Raw genomic sequence first — 20,025 nt, forward strand, 5'->3', positions numbered from 1 at the left:
AATCAATAACACAATCAATACGAATTATTTGAAGAATAACATAATTAAAGGTATTTGGAGCAAATTTATGGTAGAATTGCCTATCAAACTGGAAGCTCTTCGCATTAATTGGTACCCAACAAGTGGCTCCCAGTTTCAACAAGCTTGGTGACAATTTCTAACAGCAATTTTCCGAATGATGATATTTGTACACAGTTGCACAAACCATGATATATTTTAATTCCACAACATTACAAAAACAAATCAAAGAAGTACGTACAGTTTTCCACATGTTACATCAAGCAGGTCACGTTCAGGCTTTACGATTAAGATGATTTTTAAACTTTCTTTTTTTTGTCCATCTCCCTTAATGAACCGTGCCAATGCCCACACATAAAACCAAATCTCAGCAGCTAGATCCCGTTGTGTTGACCACAAAGAACCGTTTCAAAGAAGGATAAGTAGTCGTCAGGTACAGCGGATGGAGTCACACACTGTAAAGTGGTTCTGCGCAGTCTTTTGCGACCACCGCCTTGTCTTGTTCCGTCCCAAAGGAGAAAGAAAAAACCGCACCAGCACTCGGCTCATGCCCGGCTTCCCCTCCCTTAACAGGCGTGATGACACATCCCTGTTGGGTGTCGGGCGTAGAGGCTGATGTAGACCAGGTGTACAAGACCTCGCCCTCAGTGCACGGCGCTAGCCCCTTGCTGAGGTAGCCTGGGCTCAGGCCGGCCGAGGACGGCGGCGTACGCTGACTGCCGTTCAAGCATCCGGGGCTGTGGTCGCTGGAGCCTTTGCGGGAATGCCCCGAGGAGCTGAATGTGGAGGAACGGTAGTTATACGAACTCCAGCCGGGGCGTTTGCGCTGATGACACTGGCAGCGCAGGATGCGGATGAAGGCCAGTTTGAACTCGCGGTTGTAGCAAGGGTAGATGATGGGATTCAGGCAGCTGTTGAAGTAGCCCAGCCAGAAGATCACCTTGAAGAGGACGTCGGGTGGGCGGAGATTCACATTGAAAGAGCCTGAGGGAAATAAAATGAAATGTTAGTTGGGAAAACTGGTGGCTCACCTGGTAATGTGTTGGGCTCACAGTTCTGAGGTCTCGGGTTCAATCCCGGACCCGCCTGTGTGGAGTTTGCATGTTCTCCCCGTGCCTGCGTGGGTTTCCTCCAAGCACTCTGGTTCCCTCCCACATCCCAAAAACATACAACATTAATTGGACACTCTAAATTGCCCCTAGGTGTGATTGTGAGTGCGGCTGTTTGTCTCCACGTGCCCTGCGATTGGCTGGCAACCAGTTCAGGGTGTACCATGCCTCCTGCCCCTTGACAGCTGGGATAGGCTCCAGCACTCCCTCGTGAGGATAAGCGGTAAAGAAAATGGATGGATGTTAGTTGGGAGAACTGCAAAATGCACATATACAAACACCCCACTGTTACGTTCCTCATAAATTATTTTTTTCACTGATTGTTTTCATCTGCTGACACTGTATTACTTGGTGTGCATTAGTGTTGAAAAAGCATAAATTCTGTCTTGAACCAATGAAGAAAAATAACCTTTTGCTGCCAGCAGGTGACAGCATCGGCACAAAGTGCGCAACGCATTCAGAACTGCCCACGACTCAGTGATTCTCAACCACGATGTGCTGTGAATGATCATTAGATTTTTTTTTACAGTTTCACTTATAATCTGTCTGGAAGTGATTATTTATCGACCACAAGTACATCTTTGTTCATATCTATGCCCAAATTATGTGGTGACATGAAGGACAACTAAATCCTCCTTCACATTTAAACTGTTTGTTGCCATTCAGACAGCAGAATTAAGTACAGCGATTTTCTGCGTATTTGTGGATGGGCATTCACATATGGACCTTTCAAGTCGTCCCTCTGTTATTTGCTGAAAAACTCGTACTTTTGCTATTTTGTGCTCTATTTGGTGTCATCTTGGTGCCAAGGACCCAATTTGAAATAAGGTGAGGAGTTGCGTTTTAGCCCTTTGGTAACCATAATGGCAAAGTACAAACAAGGCAATTACTCACATATTTTCATCATTCAGGCCAGAGGTCGGCCCCTAGCCCCACTGAAACAATATATCACGTTTTTGTGACATTTTTGTTTGATGATGTGCCATGAGAATTATATATATATATATATATATATATATATATGCAGACTCAACTCCGCAGTGGTACAGCATGTGCATTTTCACCCAGCCACTGCATGTACTTCAAACCTGTGGACCTTCAGTTTTGTAGGAGGCGAAAACATGGACATTACATTTCAGCAAAATAACATTAAAAATAACATTTGCAATTGTAGAAAAACATGCATGAAGCAAGCATTGCCCATATTGTACTCTTCCAAATTGTCTGTCCAATCGCAAAACTCAATCCAGGGTCTTGTGACCACATAGTACTGTGCAATTAAATGATTTAAATTACTTGGAGAAAATGCAGACCTCTGCCAAAGTGTGTGTTACATTTTCTGAGCAGTGAAGGAAAATGTCTGGCTGTGGTCCAACACATCACGGGTTCTTTAATTTAAGCAGTTACAGACATTATAAAAACAGCTGTCTGAGAAATTTTGTTCAATTTTGCTATGAAATGGAAGTAAACAGTTGAAGATTTAATAATGGCTTTAATCCAAAAGTATCACTCGCACCGGGTGTTCTAGTCAAATGAATTGTGGACCTATTCTTTGTCCCCGCCCCAGTTGTTCCTTTCTAATCTAATAAGACATGTTTTTGAAAGTAACAACTGATCAAGCTTGGTGCAAACATTTTGCATTAATATTACTGCATATACGGAATGTTTTCACAGCATGATTCAAAGTGGACATAAAAGGGGCTTCTTGTTCAGGTTTAGTGTCAACCTCTTCCATCGAACACAATCCATTCTCTCGCATGGATCCATATCTGATTTGTTCATATTGTGATTATTTTTCATATTCCCCATAGGCAACAATGGAAAAAGACTTGTTTCCCTGTTTTAAAGTTACAAATAAGTTAATATAGGTTGGTCCAGTGTATACCGTTGGTCCGAGGAGGCACAAGTGTAGATCAACTTCCTGCCATATTGTCACCGCGCCAAGCGCATCTCAAAGTACGCCCCTGTACTTTCTTTTGAAATGATTGTCACAAAAACAAACAAATAAAAAGCATACTCAGAATTAATCGCTTGATGGACATTGTGCACGACGTCTTGCATGGCGCAGGTTCAAACTTTGTGATTTTACTCGAGTTTTCCAAACTGCACATCCTCCGAAATGTTACAACTTTTGTGTCCCCTGAAGATGTCAGTGACGTCACTGATTCCCTCAGCCCATACTGAAACCAAAAATGGCATCTGTGGAAAAAAATGTGTGACGAATGATAAATATTTAGTTCAATTTGATGAATTTCCTTTCTATGAAAGGAGTCTTAAATATTTGGATTGCGCCATGTTCTCTGTTTTGGTTGGGTTGGTTTGATTTTGTTTATTTCCTGCGTTCCATGTCTCGTGTGCTCATTTTGTTGTTTGGGTCCACCTGTTGTCGTTGACCCTCCTCCCCTGTGTTGACCAATGAGCTGCCTCCAGCCACTCGTGTCCTGTCCAGGTGTTCCTCATTAATTTGTGTATTTAACTCCCTGTTTTCTTTTGTTATTGTCCATCCATTGTACTTGTACATTGTCCCACACGCTGCTTGTTGGGGTGTTCAAAGTCACATCGTGTTTGTAGTTTAGGTTACAGTAAATCATACGTTATTACTTTGAATATTCCAGTTGTTATTTCAAGTTGTCTTTGAAAAGTATTTTTTTTTTTAAGATTCCTTTACTCCTGCCTTGTGTCCCTGGACTTCAGTCCTCCGCACTTTACGTTCCTCGCCCTTCACCAGCTTTGACCATCACAGTAAGCTTCCTTTCTTTTCTCCCTTTTTCTCTTAAATTCGGCGCACAGGTTGAGCCAACACAATTGTAGAAGGGGTCTCCGCACTCTCCGACAAAGACCAAAAGGGTCATCAAAACAAACAGTTGGACTCAACACAGGAACATGATTCTTAAAGGGAAATCCACTGGTTTCCATGAACAATGTATCCAATGGGTCATGCAATACTGTATGCACTCTATTTTGACAATGTGATGTTAAAGCCTCTCTCATTTAATAGTGTTTTGAGAAGATTTTTATTGACAATTACGAATTTTCAGGGGCGCTGCCATTTTTGCGAGTGTATGGAAGTATTCCTCCGTCTTCCCGATCAACTGAGCGGCGGAGCCACTCACGGCTGTGTATGGAAGTATTCCTCTGTCTTCCCGATCAACTGATACTGCTGTTTCTTCATCACATGAGGATAAATCTGAGAAATCCTCACTGGGCACAATGTAATCGAGCCTTCGTTGCGGCACGGTACACGTCACATCCGCACACGTAGGTCATGTGACTTGCGAAAATGGCACCGTCCCTGAAAATTTGTAATTGTCAATTAAAAATCTTCTCATCACATTGTCAAAATAGAGTACATATTACATGACCTATTGGATACGTTGTTAATGCCAACCAGTGGATTTCCCTTTTAAAAATGAAGTGAATGTGACGCAGCACCAGCCCCCTCCAATCCTCCCTTCTGAGTTGATCCTCTTTACTATTTGTCAATTGTCAGTGGATGTCTGAACTTTTGCTGTAGTGATAATTACCAAGGGCATTGATTTCTTAACTAAAGAATATAAATGCGGCTTTTCATGCTTTTGGCGATGCCTTTCTGGTTGCTTTTCTTCTGAGGATCGGCGTCATTTTTCTCCCTCAGTGTTGTTGAAAGGCTGCGCTGGCAGAACATACTTGCTTCTGCACATGATTGATTGCTGACTTATGAAAAGGTTGTTATAACACGTGTTGCCCCATTGGCTGACAGTATAGAAGTGTAATCCCATTAAAATCCATCCATTCATTTTCTGAGCTGCTCATCCTCACAAGGCTCGCGGGAGTGTTGGAGCCCATCACAGCTATCTTCAGGCAGGGTTGGTTGCGAGCCAATCGCATGGCACAGAGCCAAACAACCATTTGCATTCGTAATCACACCTATGGGCAACTTAGAGTGTCGAGTTAATGCAGATTTTTTGGGATATGGGAGGAAACCGGAGTAGTCTTCTTTTTCTTTTGGCTTGTCCCGTTAGGTGTTGTCACAGCGCGTCATCCTTTTCCATCCAAGCCTATCTCGTGCATCCTCCTCTCTAACACCCACTGTCCTCATGTCCTCCCTCACAACATCCATCGACCTTTTGCCTGGCAGTTCCATCCTCAGCACCCTTCTACCAACATACTCACTCTCTCGCCTCTGAACATGTCCAAACCATCGAAGTCTGCTCTCTCTCATCTTGTCTTCAAAACATCCAACTATGGCTGTCCCTCTAATGAGCTCATTTCTAATCCTATCCAACCTGCTCACTCTGACCAAGAACCTGCACTTCTTCACTTCTGCCACCTCTAGTTCTGCTTCCCGTTGTTACTTCAGTGCCGCAGTCTCCAATCCGCACATCATGGCCGGCCTGACCACTGTTTTATAAACTTTACCTTTCTTCTTAGCGGAGACCCTTCTGTCACATAGAACACCAGACAACTTCCGCCAGCTGTTCCAACCCCGCTTGGACCCGTTTCTTCATTTCCTTACCTCACTCTCCATTGCTCTGGATTGTTGACCCCAAGTATTTGAAGTCGTCCACCCTCGCTATCTCTTCTCCCTGGAGCTTCACTCTTCCCCCTCCACCCCTCGCATTCACGCAGATATATTCTGTTTTACTTAGCTTAATCTTCATTCCTCTCCTGTTTGGTACAGTTTGACGCAGGGTGCCCTTCCCGAAGCAGCCGTCTGCCTTTGCCCGGCTTGCGACCGGCCTACAGATTGCACTGGTTTGTGCCCCATAGGGCTCCATTGGGAGGAAACTGGAGTGTCCGGAGAAAATCCACACAGGCACAGTGAGAACATCCAAACTCCACACAGACGGGGCTGGTATTTGAATCCCGGTCCTTCGGCAATTGCACTACTACTGCACAATTAAAATTCTGAAGTTGTGAGAATAAAGCTGTTTCAGAAGAAATGGCATAATCTTAAAAATCATTATTTTTTTCCAAATTACTTTTTCTTTTTCAGAAGACTACTACTTTGTGACACAGAAATCTTTGACCAAAGGTAATATTTTGTAAACATTATAAATGACAAACTGCAGTGGTTTACTTTTTCATTTTTTTTTTTTATGTAACAGATAACTGTATAGCAAAATTGATTAAAAACATGTAAAAAAATCTGTTCTCTCAACATTCTACACATCCATACTAAGCAATATGGAATCTGAAATAATAGAGCATCCAGCGATCAAATAACGTGAAAAATGTAAAGCTGAATGAAAACTTTTAAGCACTACACATACAGTAGAAGTGCATACTGAGAACTAAGCGGCCAGATTTCATAACCCTGCACTAGTTTCAAATAATCAACCTTAATCTAAAAGGACAGTTTATTTGCTCTCTATGATACCACAACATGATGACATTTTGGGAAAATTGGATTTAGCATCCCTGCAACCTCTTCGATCAACCTTTCAGCCCTATGACCCCTTTGAATTTCTTTGACTTTGTAACACTTGAGTTTCCACCGCCTGTAACACATTACTAGTACTTTTGGAGTGCAGAAATCTTCAGAAAAGGGAGACGAAAAGAACACGCGTGTAAAGAATATTTCTTGCAAAGACAGTTTGCAGCGATTACAATTGATTCACACGTTCCACTGTTAATTTTTCTCACATCGGGAGGCGCGCTGCTTGCGCCGCTAAATGCAAGCCTTTCACAAGACAGTAGTGCTCGCTTGGGGTGTTAGAGTTGCGAGGAGGGTGTCGCTGAAGTAACATGCACAGTATCCCCTGAGGACTAGTGATTCCTCTTGCGCTCTTGAGTACTATACAGAATTATAGCCATATCATTTCTGTACATTACATTTGAAATGTGGGCCTCATAGTTCTGAGGACTGGGGTTCAACTCCCGGCCCCCACTGTGTAGTATTTGCATGTTCTCCCCATGCCTGTGTGGGTTTCTTCCCAAATCCCACCCAAAAACTTGCGTGGTAGGATGATTGAAGACTCTAAATTGCCCAAAAGTGTGACTGAAAGGTTGTTTTCCTGTGTGTCCTGGAGTTGGGTAGTGACCGGTTCAGGGTGTTCCCCTGCGCTCGCTCAAAGATAGCTGGGATAGGCTCTGGCACGCCTGCAACCCTTGTGAGGTAAAGCGACTCAGAAGATGAATGAAGGACTTTTGTGAATGGACATGAACAAATCTTTTTTTTTTTTTTTTTTTTTTTTTTCATGGCTGGATTTGTGCATATATGTCGTATGGATTTGCCATCGAAAATATTAATTCTGAAAAGAAATGCAAGGGTTTCTAACAAATCGCTTATTAAATGTTGTTACATGTATTTGTTAAATTTCGAGGAAAGTTGCCTGGTGAAACATTAATTTAAAAAAACCTTTTCAAACACAAAATGCTCCAGGTGACAGGCATAAAAGGAGATTGTACTTATGATAAAGGTAGACTTCTATCTAGAGTATACTGTTAAATGCTGTATTTGTACATTCAGTGAAATAAAATACAATGCATGACTGATGTTAGGCTTTTTTTTTTTTTTCATTGTTCTATGTCAGCGTCGGCGGTATAGAACAGAGACATGATTGTCTCCAGCACATTTACGAAATCACTCAAGTGACACGTGATCACGGTTCTTTGTGAAATGTAGTCCAATCGAACTGGGCTGCTGTACAAGTACGCAGCCGCCCGCCACCGGTCAAGCCCATGCAAGTCCAGAAATGTACTGTACGTTTTTGTTCAGTGATTCACGGGAACAGCAAACTCTTCAAGCATTTTAGCCAGTAAATGGCTGCCTGTAAAGTGCTTTTTACTCGCTATTTTTAAACCAAGTTTAAATTGCGCACATGTTCCCTGCATGCTCTCGCTGACTTTTGCATACCATGATCAACATGGGAAAGAGGGGAAAACCTGTTATATTCCTGCATAAATCATAGCCATCAGTCGGAGCGACTTGCAAAAAGACTTTTACTGCAATCGTTTTTTTTTTTTGCAAGTAAAAAGAGGTCGCAATGTTACGTCGCTTGATGCCTTGTCGCATTGAATCAGTTTGCTCGACCAGAGACGCTGCTGAGAAATTCCCTCAGACAGTTTTTTGGCCAGTATTGCATAAACAACCTCCTCTTGTCCTCTATCGTGCTCTGTGAAGCCCCCTCCATCTTTAAAGCCCAACTCAAATATTTATTTCGTTGTTTTAGGTTCAGACAATGCTTGGAGGCTGAGTAATCCCCACTGTGGGAAACGAATTCTTGAACGTGCAGAGGGTAAACTATCCTTAAAGACATGCCTATAAACATTCGAAAATCGATATTGTAATGAAAAATGCATATAATATTATTCACTTCAATGTCTATACAAAAGGAAAAGGGCGGAGAGCGTGTCAACCATGCGCAAAGTTGCGGAAGTCTCACTTGACATCCCAATGGCAGCCATATTGCCTCAATGTTATTTACTGATGTCACTCTGGGACAATCACCATTGAGAAGATTCTATGCCACCTGCTATGGGAGACGAATAACAGAGATTTTTGGATTTTTCCGAAACCCCCGACACCGAAAGTCTTTTTAAAGACGAAAACATCGCACAATCAAATGAAGTGAGCGGGGCAATATTACTCTATTGTTTCAAGCCATATTTAGATGATATAAGGATCATTTCTAAATAACAACAGTATGTAGTGTACCCAGGAGGACCCAAGCCGGGCAAATTAGCTCGCCAGTGGGGGCGGGGACCTCCTTTCTCCTCCCGCACGTGGCCAAACCACCCGATCCACCTCCGCGAGCGACGACACATGTGGCACCCCTGACTTATGTACTTTAGGTTATGATGCGGATCTTTTGTTACTTCTGAGAGGATTACATTGTTCCCCCCCAACTATTTACATATATTTTGTAATAGCACTGTACCACACCGGTCATTTGGAACCCACAAAGCTCTCGTGCTGTCCATCCTCCCGAGTGTTCGGGGAAAATCCAGCTATACAACGAGATGGCATTTTGGCAAAAACGAAGGAAAAAAAAACACCTACTTTCCTGGCGTTAAAACTGGTATAAACACACAAAGCTGCCAGTGTGGGCGTCTGGGGGAAAAAAACGTCACTTCATGCTTCTTCTCCAAAACGAATGCCTTGAGAGGCTTTTCATGGCGGGAGACACAAAAATCCACATACAACATCATCATGACGTGTGATTAAAAAATGGATGGGTCCATTCCGACGGCCCTTTTTTTTTCTTATTAAAAACATACTAAAAATCATGCTTTACGTGTCAGTGGCACATACATGATTACACTGAATTACATATACAATACAGAGAATTAAAAAAAAATTTCTACCCTAACACAGTGCTACAATTGGGCAATGAGTTGATTTATGCACTGCAATTCTGAATACATAATTTTTAGTACACTTGTTCAGATTTTTGTTTGTGTCCACAAATTGTACTTGTATTTAATTCAGTGATTCTTTTGCGGTACAACTAGAATGCCTCGTACCACACTTGATGATGTCAAATATTTTGGACAACCCTGTATTTCTTTTTCAAATACTTAATTGTTTTGGGGTCTGCCACCCCAAAAAGTTCATCTGTATCATTTAACCAGCGAGAGTCCACATTGCACTTGATGCTTTCTGATGTACGTGATGTAGGCTTGGAGAACGCTGTAGAAGTAATCCTAATGAGACTTGGGAAAACTAACCTATCACTAAAAAAAGACTGCAACTTTTCTTTTTCTTTCCCAGAATGCAGTACTTTGTATGTGCTCCCACTCGTCGAAACACGGAATGAGATGGGATTGTTTGCAGCCAGATTTGGTGATATTTAGTTCAATTCATCCATCATGGAAGGAAGGACTGAAGTAATCACGGTATACAGGGGCGATTTTTAGATCTTGGCGACAGGGGCAGTCAACCTGGGGTCATTATCATGGTAGGGTTGCACTCGAATGGGTTTTCCAAAGCTGCCCCTCTTTGGGGATTGACTTGAATAGTTCATGCATGGACGATTGAATTTATTTATTGTAAAGATTTCTATTTTGGGAATGTTATTTTATAAATGGCCTCCCTTGCAGGCTATAGTGGATGTGTGTTTATTTCCTATATCACAAGTGCCAAACTCAAGGCCTAGGGGCCAGATGTGCCCCACCGCATGATTTTATGTGGTCCGCAAAGGCAAATCATGTCAACTTCCATGATTTTTGTTAAAATCTGTACCAAAATTTCAAATTGTCATATTATAAATGATGATGAAACGTTTTTGTTATCAAACATCAACAATAGTTGAAAACCCCATTACCCTTGACTGCAGATTCCAAAACTAGTTGATATATGGGTCAAAGATTTTTATGGTTTCACAGTCATAATGGCCCACTGACAGAAACTGTTACGACAATTTGGCCTATGATAAAAAGTTTGAGTTGAGTTTGTCCTATATCCACTATTGCTTCTGAATTTTTCCCATTTTATGACCAATAAACATCTAATTTGATATTACCAAATATTTATTAATCATAATATAGGCAGCATGGTGGTCAACTGGTTAAGCAGGGGTGGGTCTCAAGCTTTTTGTCACAGGCCAGATTGTAGTAACTTTTCACCTCAAAAGGCTGTTATGGCTGTGAAACCATCTATCCATCCACTTTCTTAGCCACTTATCCTCACAAGGGTCACGTGAGTGCTGGAGCCTATCCCAGCTGTCAACGGGCAGGAGGTGGGGTACGCCCTGAACTGGTTGCCAGCCAATTTCAGGGCACATAGTGACAAACAGCCGCACTCACAATCACACCTAGGGGCAATTTAGAGTGTCCAGTTAATGTTGCATGTTTTTTGGGATGTGGGAGGAAACCGGAGTGCCCGGAGAGAACATGTAAACTCCACAACAGGGAGTAATGGGATTTAACCCGGGTCCTCAGAAATGTGACGCCAAATCTTTCCAGCTGCTCCACCATGCCGCCCTGTGAAACCATGAAAATCTTTAATTCCCTCATATTTGGAGTCTGAAATCAATGTTAATTGCTTTTCTAAGTGTTATTATACAGATTTTCACGAGAATCAAGGAAGGTGACACAAATTATTTGCCTTTGCGGGCCACATAAAATTAAGGGGGTGGGCCATATCTGGCCCCCGGGCCTTGACTTTGACACCTGTGGGTTACAGCATCTACCTCACAGTTCGGAGGTTCACAGCCTGGCCCCATGCCTGTGTGGGTTTTCTCCAGGGATTCCAGTTTCCTCTCACATCCCAAAAACATGCATTAATTGGAGACTCTAAATTGCCCAATGTGTTATTCTGAGTGCTCTACGATTGGCTGGCAACCAGTTCAAGGTGTACCCTGCCCCCTGGCAGATGACAGCTAGGATAGGCTCCAGCCCTTCCACAACCTTTGTGAGGATAAGCGGCTACAAAAATGGATGAATGGATGCTACCATGATGATTAGCGACTTGCAACGTGTTGACTCCAGATGCAAAGACAACGTTGGCCCCCGTGGCTTGAAAACCAAGGTAGGGTGGATGATAAAATGATCGAGGCGTGTGTTTTGGTTTGCATTGTGTGTGGCAAGTCACATATTCCTGTATCTCATGTCTTGAGTGCTTAATGAGTTTTTGTCATATTTCCTGGTCCCATCTTGTAGTCGTAAGTTACAGTATTAGTCCCCCATTGTTTCTTAGTTACTTTTTAGTTTGGGACTTTTGTCATTACCTCCTTCATCCTTGATTAACTTTTTTGGAGTAATATAAATATATATATATTTTTTACATTCCTGCACTACAAGCTAGCCTCGTTGCTTCCTTGCATTTGGGACCTCCCATTTCCTGCCTAACATTCCTTCAAAATCCCAAATTTCAGACACCTGTTCCTATCATCGCTCCTGGCATCCTCCCCAAGCTGGGTGTGGTCAGCCAATTAGTCGACACACACCTGCACCCTGTTTCGTCTGATTACACCCAGTACTTATAGGACACGGGGGACAACTACTCCTCGGCCAGATCGTTGATTCCTATGCCTCGTTCCCGCACTCCAGTATACCTGACCTACCGTGTACCGACCCTTGCTTTGTCCCTGACCATCCTAGTAAGCCTGCCACTTCTGATACTGCTGCTTTTCCTGACTGACTCGCTGATCATTGACCACGGACCGAATAAAGGCTTTCTGTACTCTACCTGCTTGCCTCTGGAGTCGCGCATTTGGATCCGCCCTCGAGCCCCGGTCGTGGCAGAATGATCTGGCCAAAACATGGACCCAGCCGACTCTGAGGCCATCCACCGTTTGCTGCAAGTCCAGGGCAGACGCCTGGTCGAGCAGGAGGCTGCTCTCCAGGTTACGAATCAACGTCTCCATGAGATCTCTGCCCGGCTGGAGCCGTGGCTAGCATCCAAAGCTAGCGCGGCTGCTACGCTGACGATGGTCATTCCGCCTGTCGCTTCGAGTCCACCCGTTTCGCCTGTTACGGAGCTCTCCCGTGCCGGCAAAGCTCCGCTCTCCCGACCGGAACGTTACTCAGGCAACGTCAAGCCCTTCCTTGCGCAGTGCGCCCTCCATTTCAAACTGCAGGCGTCCGCTTTGCCCACGGACCGGTCCCAGGGCGAGGCGGAGGCGTGGGCCACTGCAGAGTGGAGTCGCAACTCTGAGATCTGCCGTTCATGGACGACGTTTGTCTGTGCGCTCACCCAAGTATTCCAGTACACGGCTTCGGAATGCAAGGCGGCGGCCTCTCTCATGACAATTCGCCAAGGCCGTCGCTGCGTATCAGACTACGCTATCGAATTATTGATCCAGGCCGGTGGAACGAGGAGGCTCTCCATGACTCTTTCTACCAGGGACTTTCCCCACAGATCCGTGGTCTCCTCATTGCCGTGGATCTTCCGCCTTCACTGGATGCCCTCATCGCACTGGCCCTCAAGGTGGATCAGCGCTTGGCCGTGCAGAGGCAGATGGACGGCATGACTGAGGAGGAGACGGGGAGTCTCAGCCCGGTCGCTTCCCGGCCGCCCACGCTGCTTTCTACGTCGGAACCCATGCAAGTGGAGGAGCTCGACAGCTCAGCGGAGGAGCGTTTACGCCGGCGACGAGAAGGGCATTGTTTCTACTGCGGTCGTCTTGGACACTTAATCGCCCGCTGCCCGGTTTGGCCGAAGAGCTCCGACCTAAAGATCTCTACGCCGGTGAGTGTGCGGTATACTGTCGCTGAGTCAGGGCGGTTGCTTTTGCACCTCATCGTAGGAACGGACTCTCACTCGTGCTTAGTGACCGCGTTCATTGACTCCGGTTCAGACGCTAACCTTATTAATCCCCGTGTGGTCGAAGCATTGCGTGCGGCAACCTTCCCCACACGTCGTCTTCGTATTGCTTATGCCGCCAATGGCAAGTTCCTCTGCCGGGTTGCACACCGCACACAAACCTTACGTATGGACTTTCCAGACACGCACACAGAGCGCATCAGTTTCCACGTTTTTAACTCTAGCAGCAGTGATATAATCCTGGGGAGCCCGTGGCTCAAGAGACACAACCCCCACATTGACTGGGTCACGGGTCAGATAATGGCATGGGCTGAGGACGGAGGGATTGAAGTTGCTGAACTGAGTACCACCTCCGAATTAGCCACAGTGCCCTCTTGTAACCACGATTTAAAGGAGGGTGGGTTTTTTTTTTTTTTTTTTTTTGAGTCCAAGGCAAAATCTCTGCCGCCGCATCGGCCTTATGACTGTGCTATCGAACTCCTCCCGGGTACCTCACCTCCCAGAGGGAAACTGTTTTCTTTGACAGGACCGGAGCACCAGGCAATGAGGGAGTATGTCGAAGTCCCTGGCAACCGGACTCATTCGCACGTCCTCACCAGCCGGTGCAGGGTTTTTTTTTTTCGTTAAAAAGAAGGATTCCACTTTGCGACCCTGCATCGACTACCGAGGGTTGAATGACATCACTGTCAAGAACAGGTACCCCTTGCCCTTAATCGTTATGGCTTTTGAACTCCTCCAAGGAGCCCGGATCTTCACAAAACTGGACTTGCACAGCGCGGATCCGGGAGGGCGACGAATGGACGACGGCTTTCAACACTCCTACGGGGCACTACGAGTATTTCGTGATGCCCTTCGGGCTGACCAATGCCCCGGCCGTCTACAAAAACTTCATTAATGACGTGCTTCGGGAGTTCCTGAATAAAACTATTTGTATACCTTGATGACATTCTTGTCTTTTCAGCAGACCTGACCTCTCACATCCAACAGGTCAGAGAGGTGCTCCGGCGTCTGTTGCAGCACCAGCTGTTCGTAAATATGGACAAGTTTGAGTTTCACCGAGCATCCGTGTCCTTCCTGGGTTTTGTCCTGGCAGAGGGGGAGATGCGTATGGACCCCGGGAAGGTTGATGCGGTGGCCTGCCCCCGCCAGCAGGAAGGACGTACAGAGGTTCTTAGGATTCGCTAATTTCTACAGGAAGTTCATAAGGAACTTCAGCTCCGTGGCCGCTCCTCTGCACGCACTCACCTCGCCACACAATGTCTTTGAGTGGTCCAGGACCTGCCAGGAGGCCTTCAACAGGCTTAAGGCAAGTTTCACTGCCGCGCCCATCCTCATTGTTCCGGACCCACATCACCAGTTTATGGTGGAGGTCGACGCATCTAATTCGGGAATCTGAGCCATCTTGTCTCAGGAGTCCCAAGGATGGAAGGATCCACCCGTGCACGTTCCTGTCTAGGAAGCTGACCCCGGCAGAGAGGAACTACGGCGTAGGAGATCGAGAACTGCTGGCGGTCAAGACTACGTTGGAGGAGTGGCGGCACTGGCTGGAGGGCTCGCAAGTGCCGTTTGTGGTCTTCACTGACCACAACAACCTAGAGTACCTGAAGACCGCGAAGCCTGTTTCGGCTGATTACACCCAGTACTTATAGGACAAGGGGGACAACTAGTCCTCGGCCAGATCGTTGATTCCTATGCCTCGTTCCCGCACTTCCGTATACCTGACCTACCGTGCACCGACCCTCGCCTGTTCCCTGACCATACTAGTAAGCCTGCCACTTCTGATACTGCTGCTTTTCCTGACTGACTCGCTGATCATTGACCACGGACCGAATAAAGGCTTTCTGTACTCTACCTGCTTGCCTCTGGACTTGTGCATTTGGGTCCGCCCTGGTCGTGACAGTTCCCTGTAGTTTTGTCATATTTCCTGGTCCCATATTGTAGTAGTTAAGTTATAATTCCCCATTGTTTCTTACTTTTTAGTTTTGGACTTTTGTCAACTCTGCGTTACCTCCTTCATCCTTGATTAACTTTTTTTGGAAGGGGGTAATATAAATATATTTTACAATCTCGCCTCGTTGCTTCCTTGCTTTTGGGACGTCCCATTTCTTGCCGAAAGACTCCTACAAAATTTTTGTTCCCTATGCAGCATTTTTTTTTTTTTTGTCGGACTCTGGATTTTTTTTTTTTTTTTTCTCTCTCCCAATATCCGGAACGAACAGTGTTACTAGCGTAACAAGCAAGATTTTTGCAAGAAAATACAGATGTTCTGTAACATTTGACAACTCTTAAAGTCACAAGCCGCAAAACACCACACATTAAAAACTCACATCCACAAAAACATTCTCTTATTACTTACCAAAAACCCTCTTATTAAAACAAAAAGGGAGTTTGTGTGTGTGTGTGTGTGTGGAGGGGGGGGTTCTTTTTGGACATTTACAGCACTTCAGTCTCCACCTTCACTTGCACAAAAATGAAACGTGCTAAAAAACACGGAAATGCATGTTTGTATTTCTCTTGAATACGCCGGTCTAGGCATGAAGTGCATACAGGCAGCACATACCCCCCCCCCTTAAAAAAAAAAAAAAAAGTGTTGTCGGGGGGAACTCACCAATGGGCAGGGCGAGGAAGAAGGGCAACCAACAAAGCGTAAACATTCCCACCACAACTCCCAAAGTCTTGGCCGCCTTCTTCTCCCGGGAGAACTTGAGCAGTTTGACCGTGAGGGAGCTTCTGGCCTGGTGCCCGCGGCCCTTGCCCGCGCCACCCCCGCAGCCGGCCGCCGGCTCGTCGTGCGCTTGCGAGCCCTTGTGGATCCTCAGGGTCAGCTCGCTGGAGCTCATCCTCTCGCGCATGACGCCGTCCTCCAGGTTCTTGGTGGTGCGTTTGGCCACGATGTACACCCGGCAGTACATGGCCAGGATGACCGCCAGAGGAATGTAGAAGGATCCGAGCGACGAGAAGAGCGCGTAAAAGGGCTCCTCGGTGATGGAGCACTCGGTGTCGTCCGGCGACGGCGGCTGCTTCCAACCCAGCAGGGGTCCGATGGAGATGACCACGGACAGCAGCCACACCCCGAGCATGGCCAGCAGAGCACGCTTCTCCGTCACGATGCCGGGGTACTGGAGCGGGTGACTCACGCCGATGTAGCGGTCGATGGAGATGACGCACAGGCTCATGATGGACGCGGTGCAGCACAGCACGTCCACCGCCGCCCAGATATCGCAAAAGATCCTCCCGAACACCCAGCTGTTCAGGATCTCCATGGTGGCCGACACCGGCAGCACCGTGGTGCCCAGAAGCAGGTCGGCGATGGCCAAGTTGATGATGAAGTAGTTGGTGGGGGTGCGCAGGTGCCTGTTGCACACCACCGACAGGATGACGAGAATGTTGCCCGCGATGGCGAAGGCGATGAAAGCCCCCAGCACCATTCCGAGCGGGATGGCCCGCACGAGGGCAACTTGGCCGGCCTCCGTGCGGTTGCCCCCGGAGGTGGCATTTCCCCACAGGTTGGTGACATTTTCAGTGCTCGCGCTCATTTTGACCGAACGGCTCCCCCATCGCAGGCTTCACATGTCCGCCGTGGCTCGCTGCAACTCACGCAACTTGTCGTCGCTGCTGTCCTGCTGCTCGCAGGACGAGTGAGCGGCCGAGGGGAGGTGGGGCGGGGGGCGGCAGCATGGCACCCGCTCGCCCGTCACATCACCACGGCAAGATGCGAGATGCGGCGCACAACGCATTCGATGAGACTATGAAGACCCCCCCCCCACCTTCGACATGCCTCTGATCTATTTGTGCCTCCCCACGGTGGGAGGGGGCTTCGTCCAAATAAGAGCAAAGGAACCTTATTAGTGTCCAAATACGATTTGCCTCATTTGGGGTCCTTGCATTAAGGCCTTATAGATGAAAGTAAACAATTAGAAGATTGTCCCTGTGCAGCGGTTTCCCCCAATCTTTACTGAGCTAATTCACATTCACAGTACAAAAATCTCACTGCACATCGCCGATTAAAAAAAAAAAATCACATACACAGCTTACTTGCCAAATAAAAGCATTTAATTGCTCTGAGCCATCACTATGCTTCAATGGCATTAATGATGTAGATGAACAAAAAAATTTTACCATTTTGGGACCAAATGAGCATAACTGGATGTTTTTTTTGTTTTTTTTTTAAGCACCATATCTGATCTCTCAACACATATTAGGAGTTAAACGATTACCTTTTTTTTTTTTTTCTTTTTCTTTTGGCAGTCAACTTTACTGCACGGCTTCAGACTGCTCCTAAGTTATTGGTCACAATTTGCCACTAAAACTCTTGGCCTCAAGTACTGGGGCCCCCTGGGCATTTGGAGAGTTCAGAAATGTTTTTCTTTTATTTAAAAACGTCAGTCAATGTAATATCACGAAATATATTCGGTGGTGAAAGTTCAAGGTGTTTTAATTAAGACTGTCTGACATCCACCTTGCGAAAATGCAAATTGGTTTATTCCACCCAATTCATTTGTTGCAACATACACAAGAAGAGAAGAGAAAGGAGGGACAGAAGAAGTCAAGAAAGCTGAAAGTATGCAGCCAAATACCAAATTTTTTTCTTCAAAGATGTTATTTCTGCCCATCGTATGACTGTATCCTGTACTCCAACAGGAGTTTTACAAAACCAAAGTGTCATAAAGTGATACAATTGCTGTGATATCAATTGTTTCAACTTCTATGATGAATACGGTTCTGGTTAGTGCATTATTGGACATACAGTAAAATCTCTGCACAGTGAATATTTTACGACCACTAGCGGCAATCGGACTAGCCAAAGCTAGGGACGTGAGCTAGGTGAGTCTTCGCAGGGTCAAATGTAAATCAAAGGCACACACAAGCAGGTCATTCTTCTGGAGTGATATGCAAGTGAGGAGTGACAGATTTAATCGGAAGGATTCATTGCAATGACCACCACTGATGAAAGCACTCAACTCTTGGAGCGGGTGTTTACACAAAGCCACGGGAGGTCTATCTGGAGGGCTTGCAGTGGGCTTAACTGCGGTGAACTGCAGTCAGGGACAGGAAAACCTCTTGCTAATTTTGCAACGCTGCTCCAATGTCAATTGGCAGGCAAGTCATGGGCAAGGGAATGAAACGGTGTGTTTACAAAGTGCAAAGCCAAAGCGGTCAGAGTGATTGGCCTCACGTCTATCATGACTTGAGGGACGTACTCTATCATATATCCTTTTAAATTGCAGATTTAGAAATAAACAATTTCCAATGGACAAACTGTATGTGTTATACTTCAGTGTACCATGGACTTCCAGAGCAGGCAACATTTTCATTTGGAGTTTAACATGCATAAGTGCCATATGAAGATATTGTAAACACTGCGGAATAGAACTAGTCTAGTAATTTTCATTCTGGTGATGAACTAATATCTTTTTGGCTACATGCTGTTTGTTTGTGATGAGTTCCTTTTCTGTACTGCTTTTATCACACTTTTCCTTTTTCCTGTCACTGACTGGAGACAAGATACTCCTAAAGCAACCCCTCCACCTCCCCCCACAAAAGGTAGGACCGAAACTACTATATAATTTTCATTGTTACATTTCAATTTAAAATCATGCTAATAAATTGTGGTCCAAGCTAATTTGGTTATCGCAATTTGATAATCATTTTTATCAACAGGATAACTGATCTTTTCGGTCATTACAAAAGCCTTAAAACTCAGGTTCTGTGCATAACAGAATTGAAATGACCCCCCCACCCCCACCACCACCACCACCATTTTTAAAGCATTCCTTTAGAGAAGATCAAACATTTGTAAGGTTGACCAGACACCTAAGTCAAATGAAAATAGGTTTGGTTTGATCCTGTTGTTAGACTGCTTCTTCCACTTAACTGAACGAATAAAGACCAAAATGATTCATAGCCCGGCTGCAAAGCGGCACGGTGGAACAGCTGTAGAACATTGGCCTCACAATTCTATGGTCTGGGGTTCAAATCCCAATTCAGGATGTACCCTGCCTCCTGCCCGATGACAGATGGGATTGGCTCCAGCAGTGCCGTGACCCTCGTGAGGATAACTGACTCAGAAAATGGATGGATGAATTGATGATTCATAACCTGGCTACCTGAATTCGACACAACGGTGTAATGGACACGGCAAGCCTTGCCGAACATATGGCTACTTTAGCCAAATGCTAAATCCAATGTGTAATCCTAGACGGGAAACGTAGACATAACACCAATTTACAAACGCATATTGCAGTGACGTAGATGGAGCCAAGATGGTTTCAAGCGTTCAGACTGTTAAAGATTCATCATATGTTTTTATCTGTCTTTTAAAGTTTAGATGCAATTTTCTCTCTGGTCTCAACCATTTTCAGTGTGTGTGCAAAGGTGCATTTTCTGAATTCTATCAACAGTCACCCTTTGACGCAGACCCAGTGGTACTTTTTTTTTTTCCTGCTAACCTTTTTAAATTTTTAATGATTGAATAGATACATTTAGCTAGAAAGTACACACAAAATGTCCGGAGAGTGGAAATGTCATTGTGCTGTGTTTTTGGTTGCCTGTTGTTTAATGCCTCGATTTTCTGCTTGCAGCAAGATGTGAGCGCAGCGTCCGAGTTGCACTTGCTGTCAATTTGCTCTTGGGTTTATTTCAGGGTGGCTCATGCTGGAGGAAAGCGCCGAAGTATTACATGTGCTTTAGTTTGCTTATCTGCCAAAC

The 20,025-nt window shown here is 45.4% G+C and overlaps 1 protein-coding gene across 1 annotated transcript; it reads right to left on the bottom strand.

The window, feature by feature from the left end:
• Positions 1 to 201: 201 nt before the first annotated feature.
• Positions 202 to 17,070, bottom strand: LOC133508406 (alpha-1A adrenergic receptor-like). The gene is made up of 2 exons (XM_061834402.1): positions 15,926 to 17,070; positions 202 to 1,002 (listed from the first exon to the last, which is right to left on the bottom strand). The coding sequence occupies exons 1-2, from the start codon at positions 16,851 to 16,853 to the stop codon at positions 467 to 469; spliced, it is 1,464 nt and encodes a 487-aa protein (XP_061690386.1). The 5' UTR covers positions 16,854 to 17,070; the 3' UTR covers positions 202 to 466.
• Between the last annotated feature and the right edge of the window lie 2,955 nt (positions 17,071 to 20,025).

The sequence above is a fragment of the Syngnathoides biaculeatus genome, chromosome 11 (assembly GCF_019802595.1).
Source record: "Syngnathoides biaculeatus isolate LvHL_M chromosome 11, ASM1980259v1, whole genome shotgun sequence".
NCBI lineage: Eukaryota > Metazoa > Chordata > Actinopteri > Syngnathiformes > Syngnathidae > Syngnathoides > Syngnathoides biaculeatus.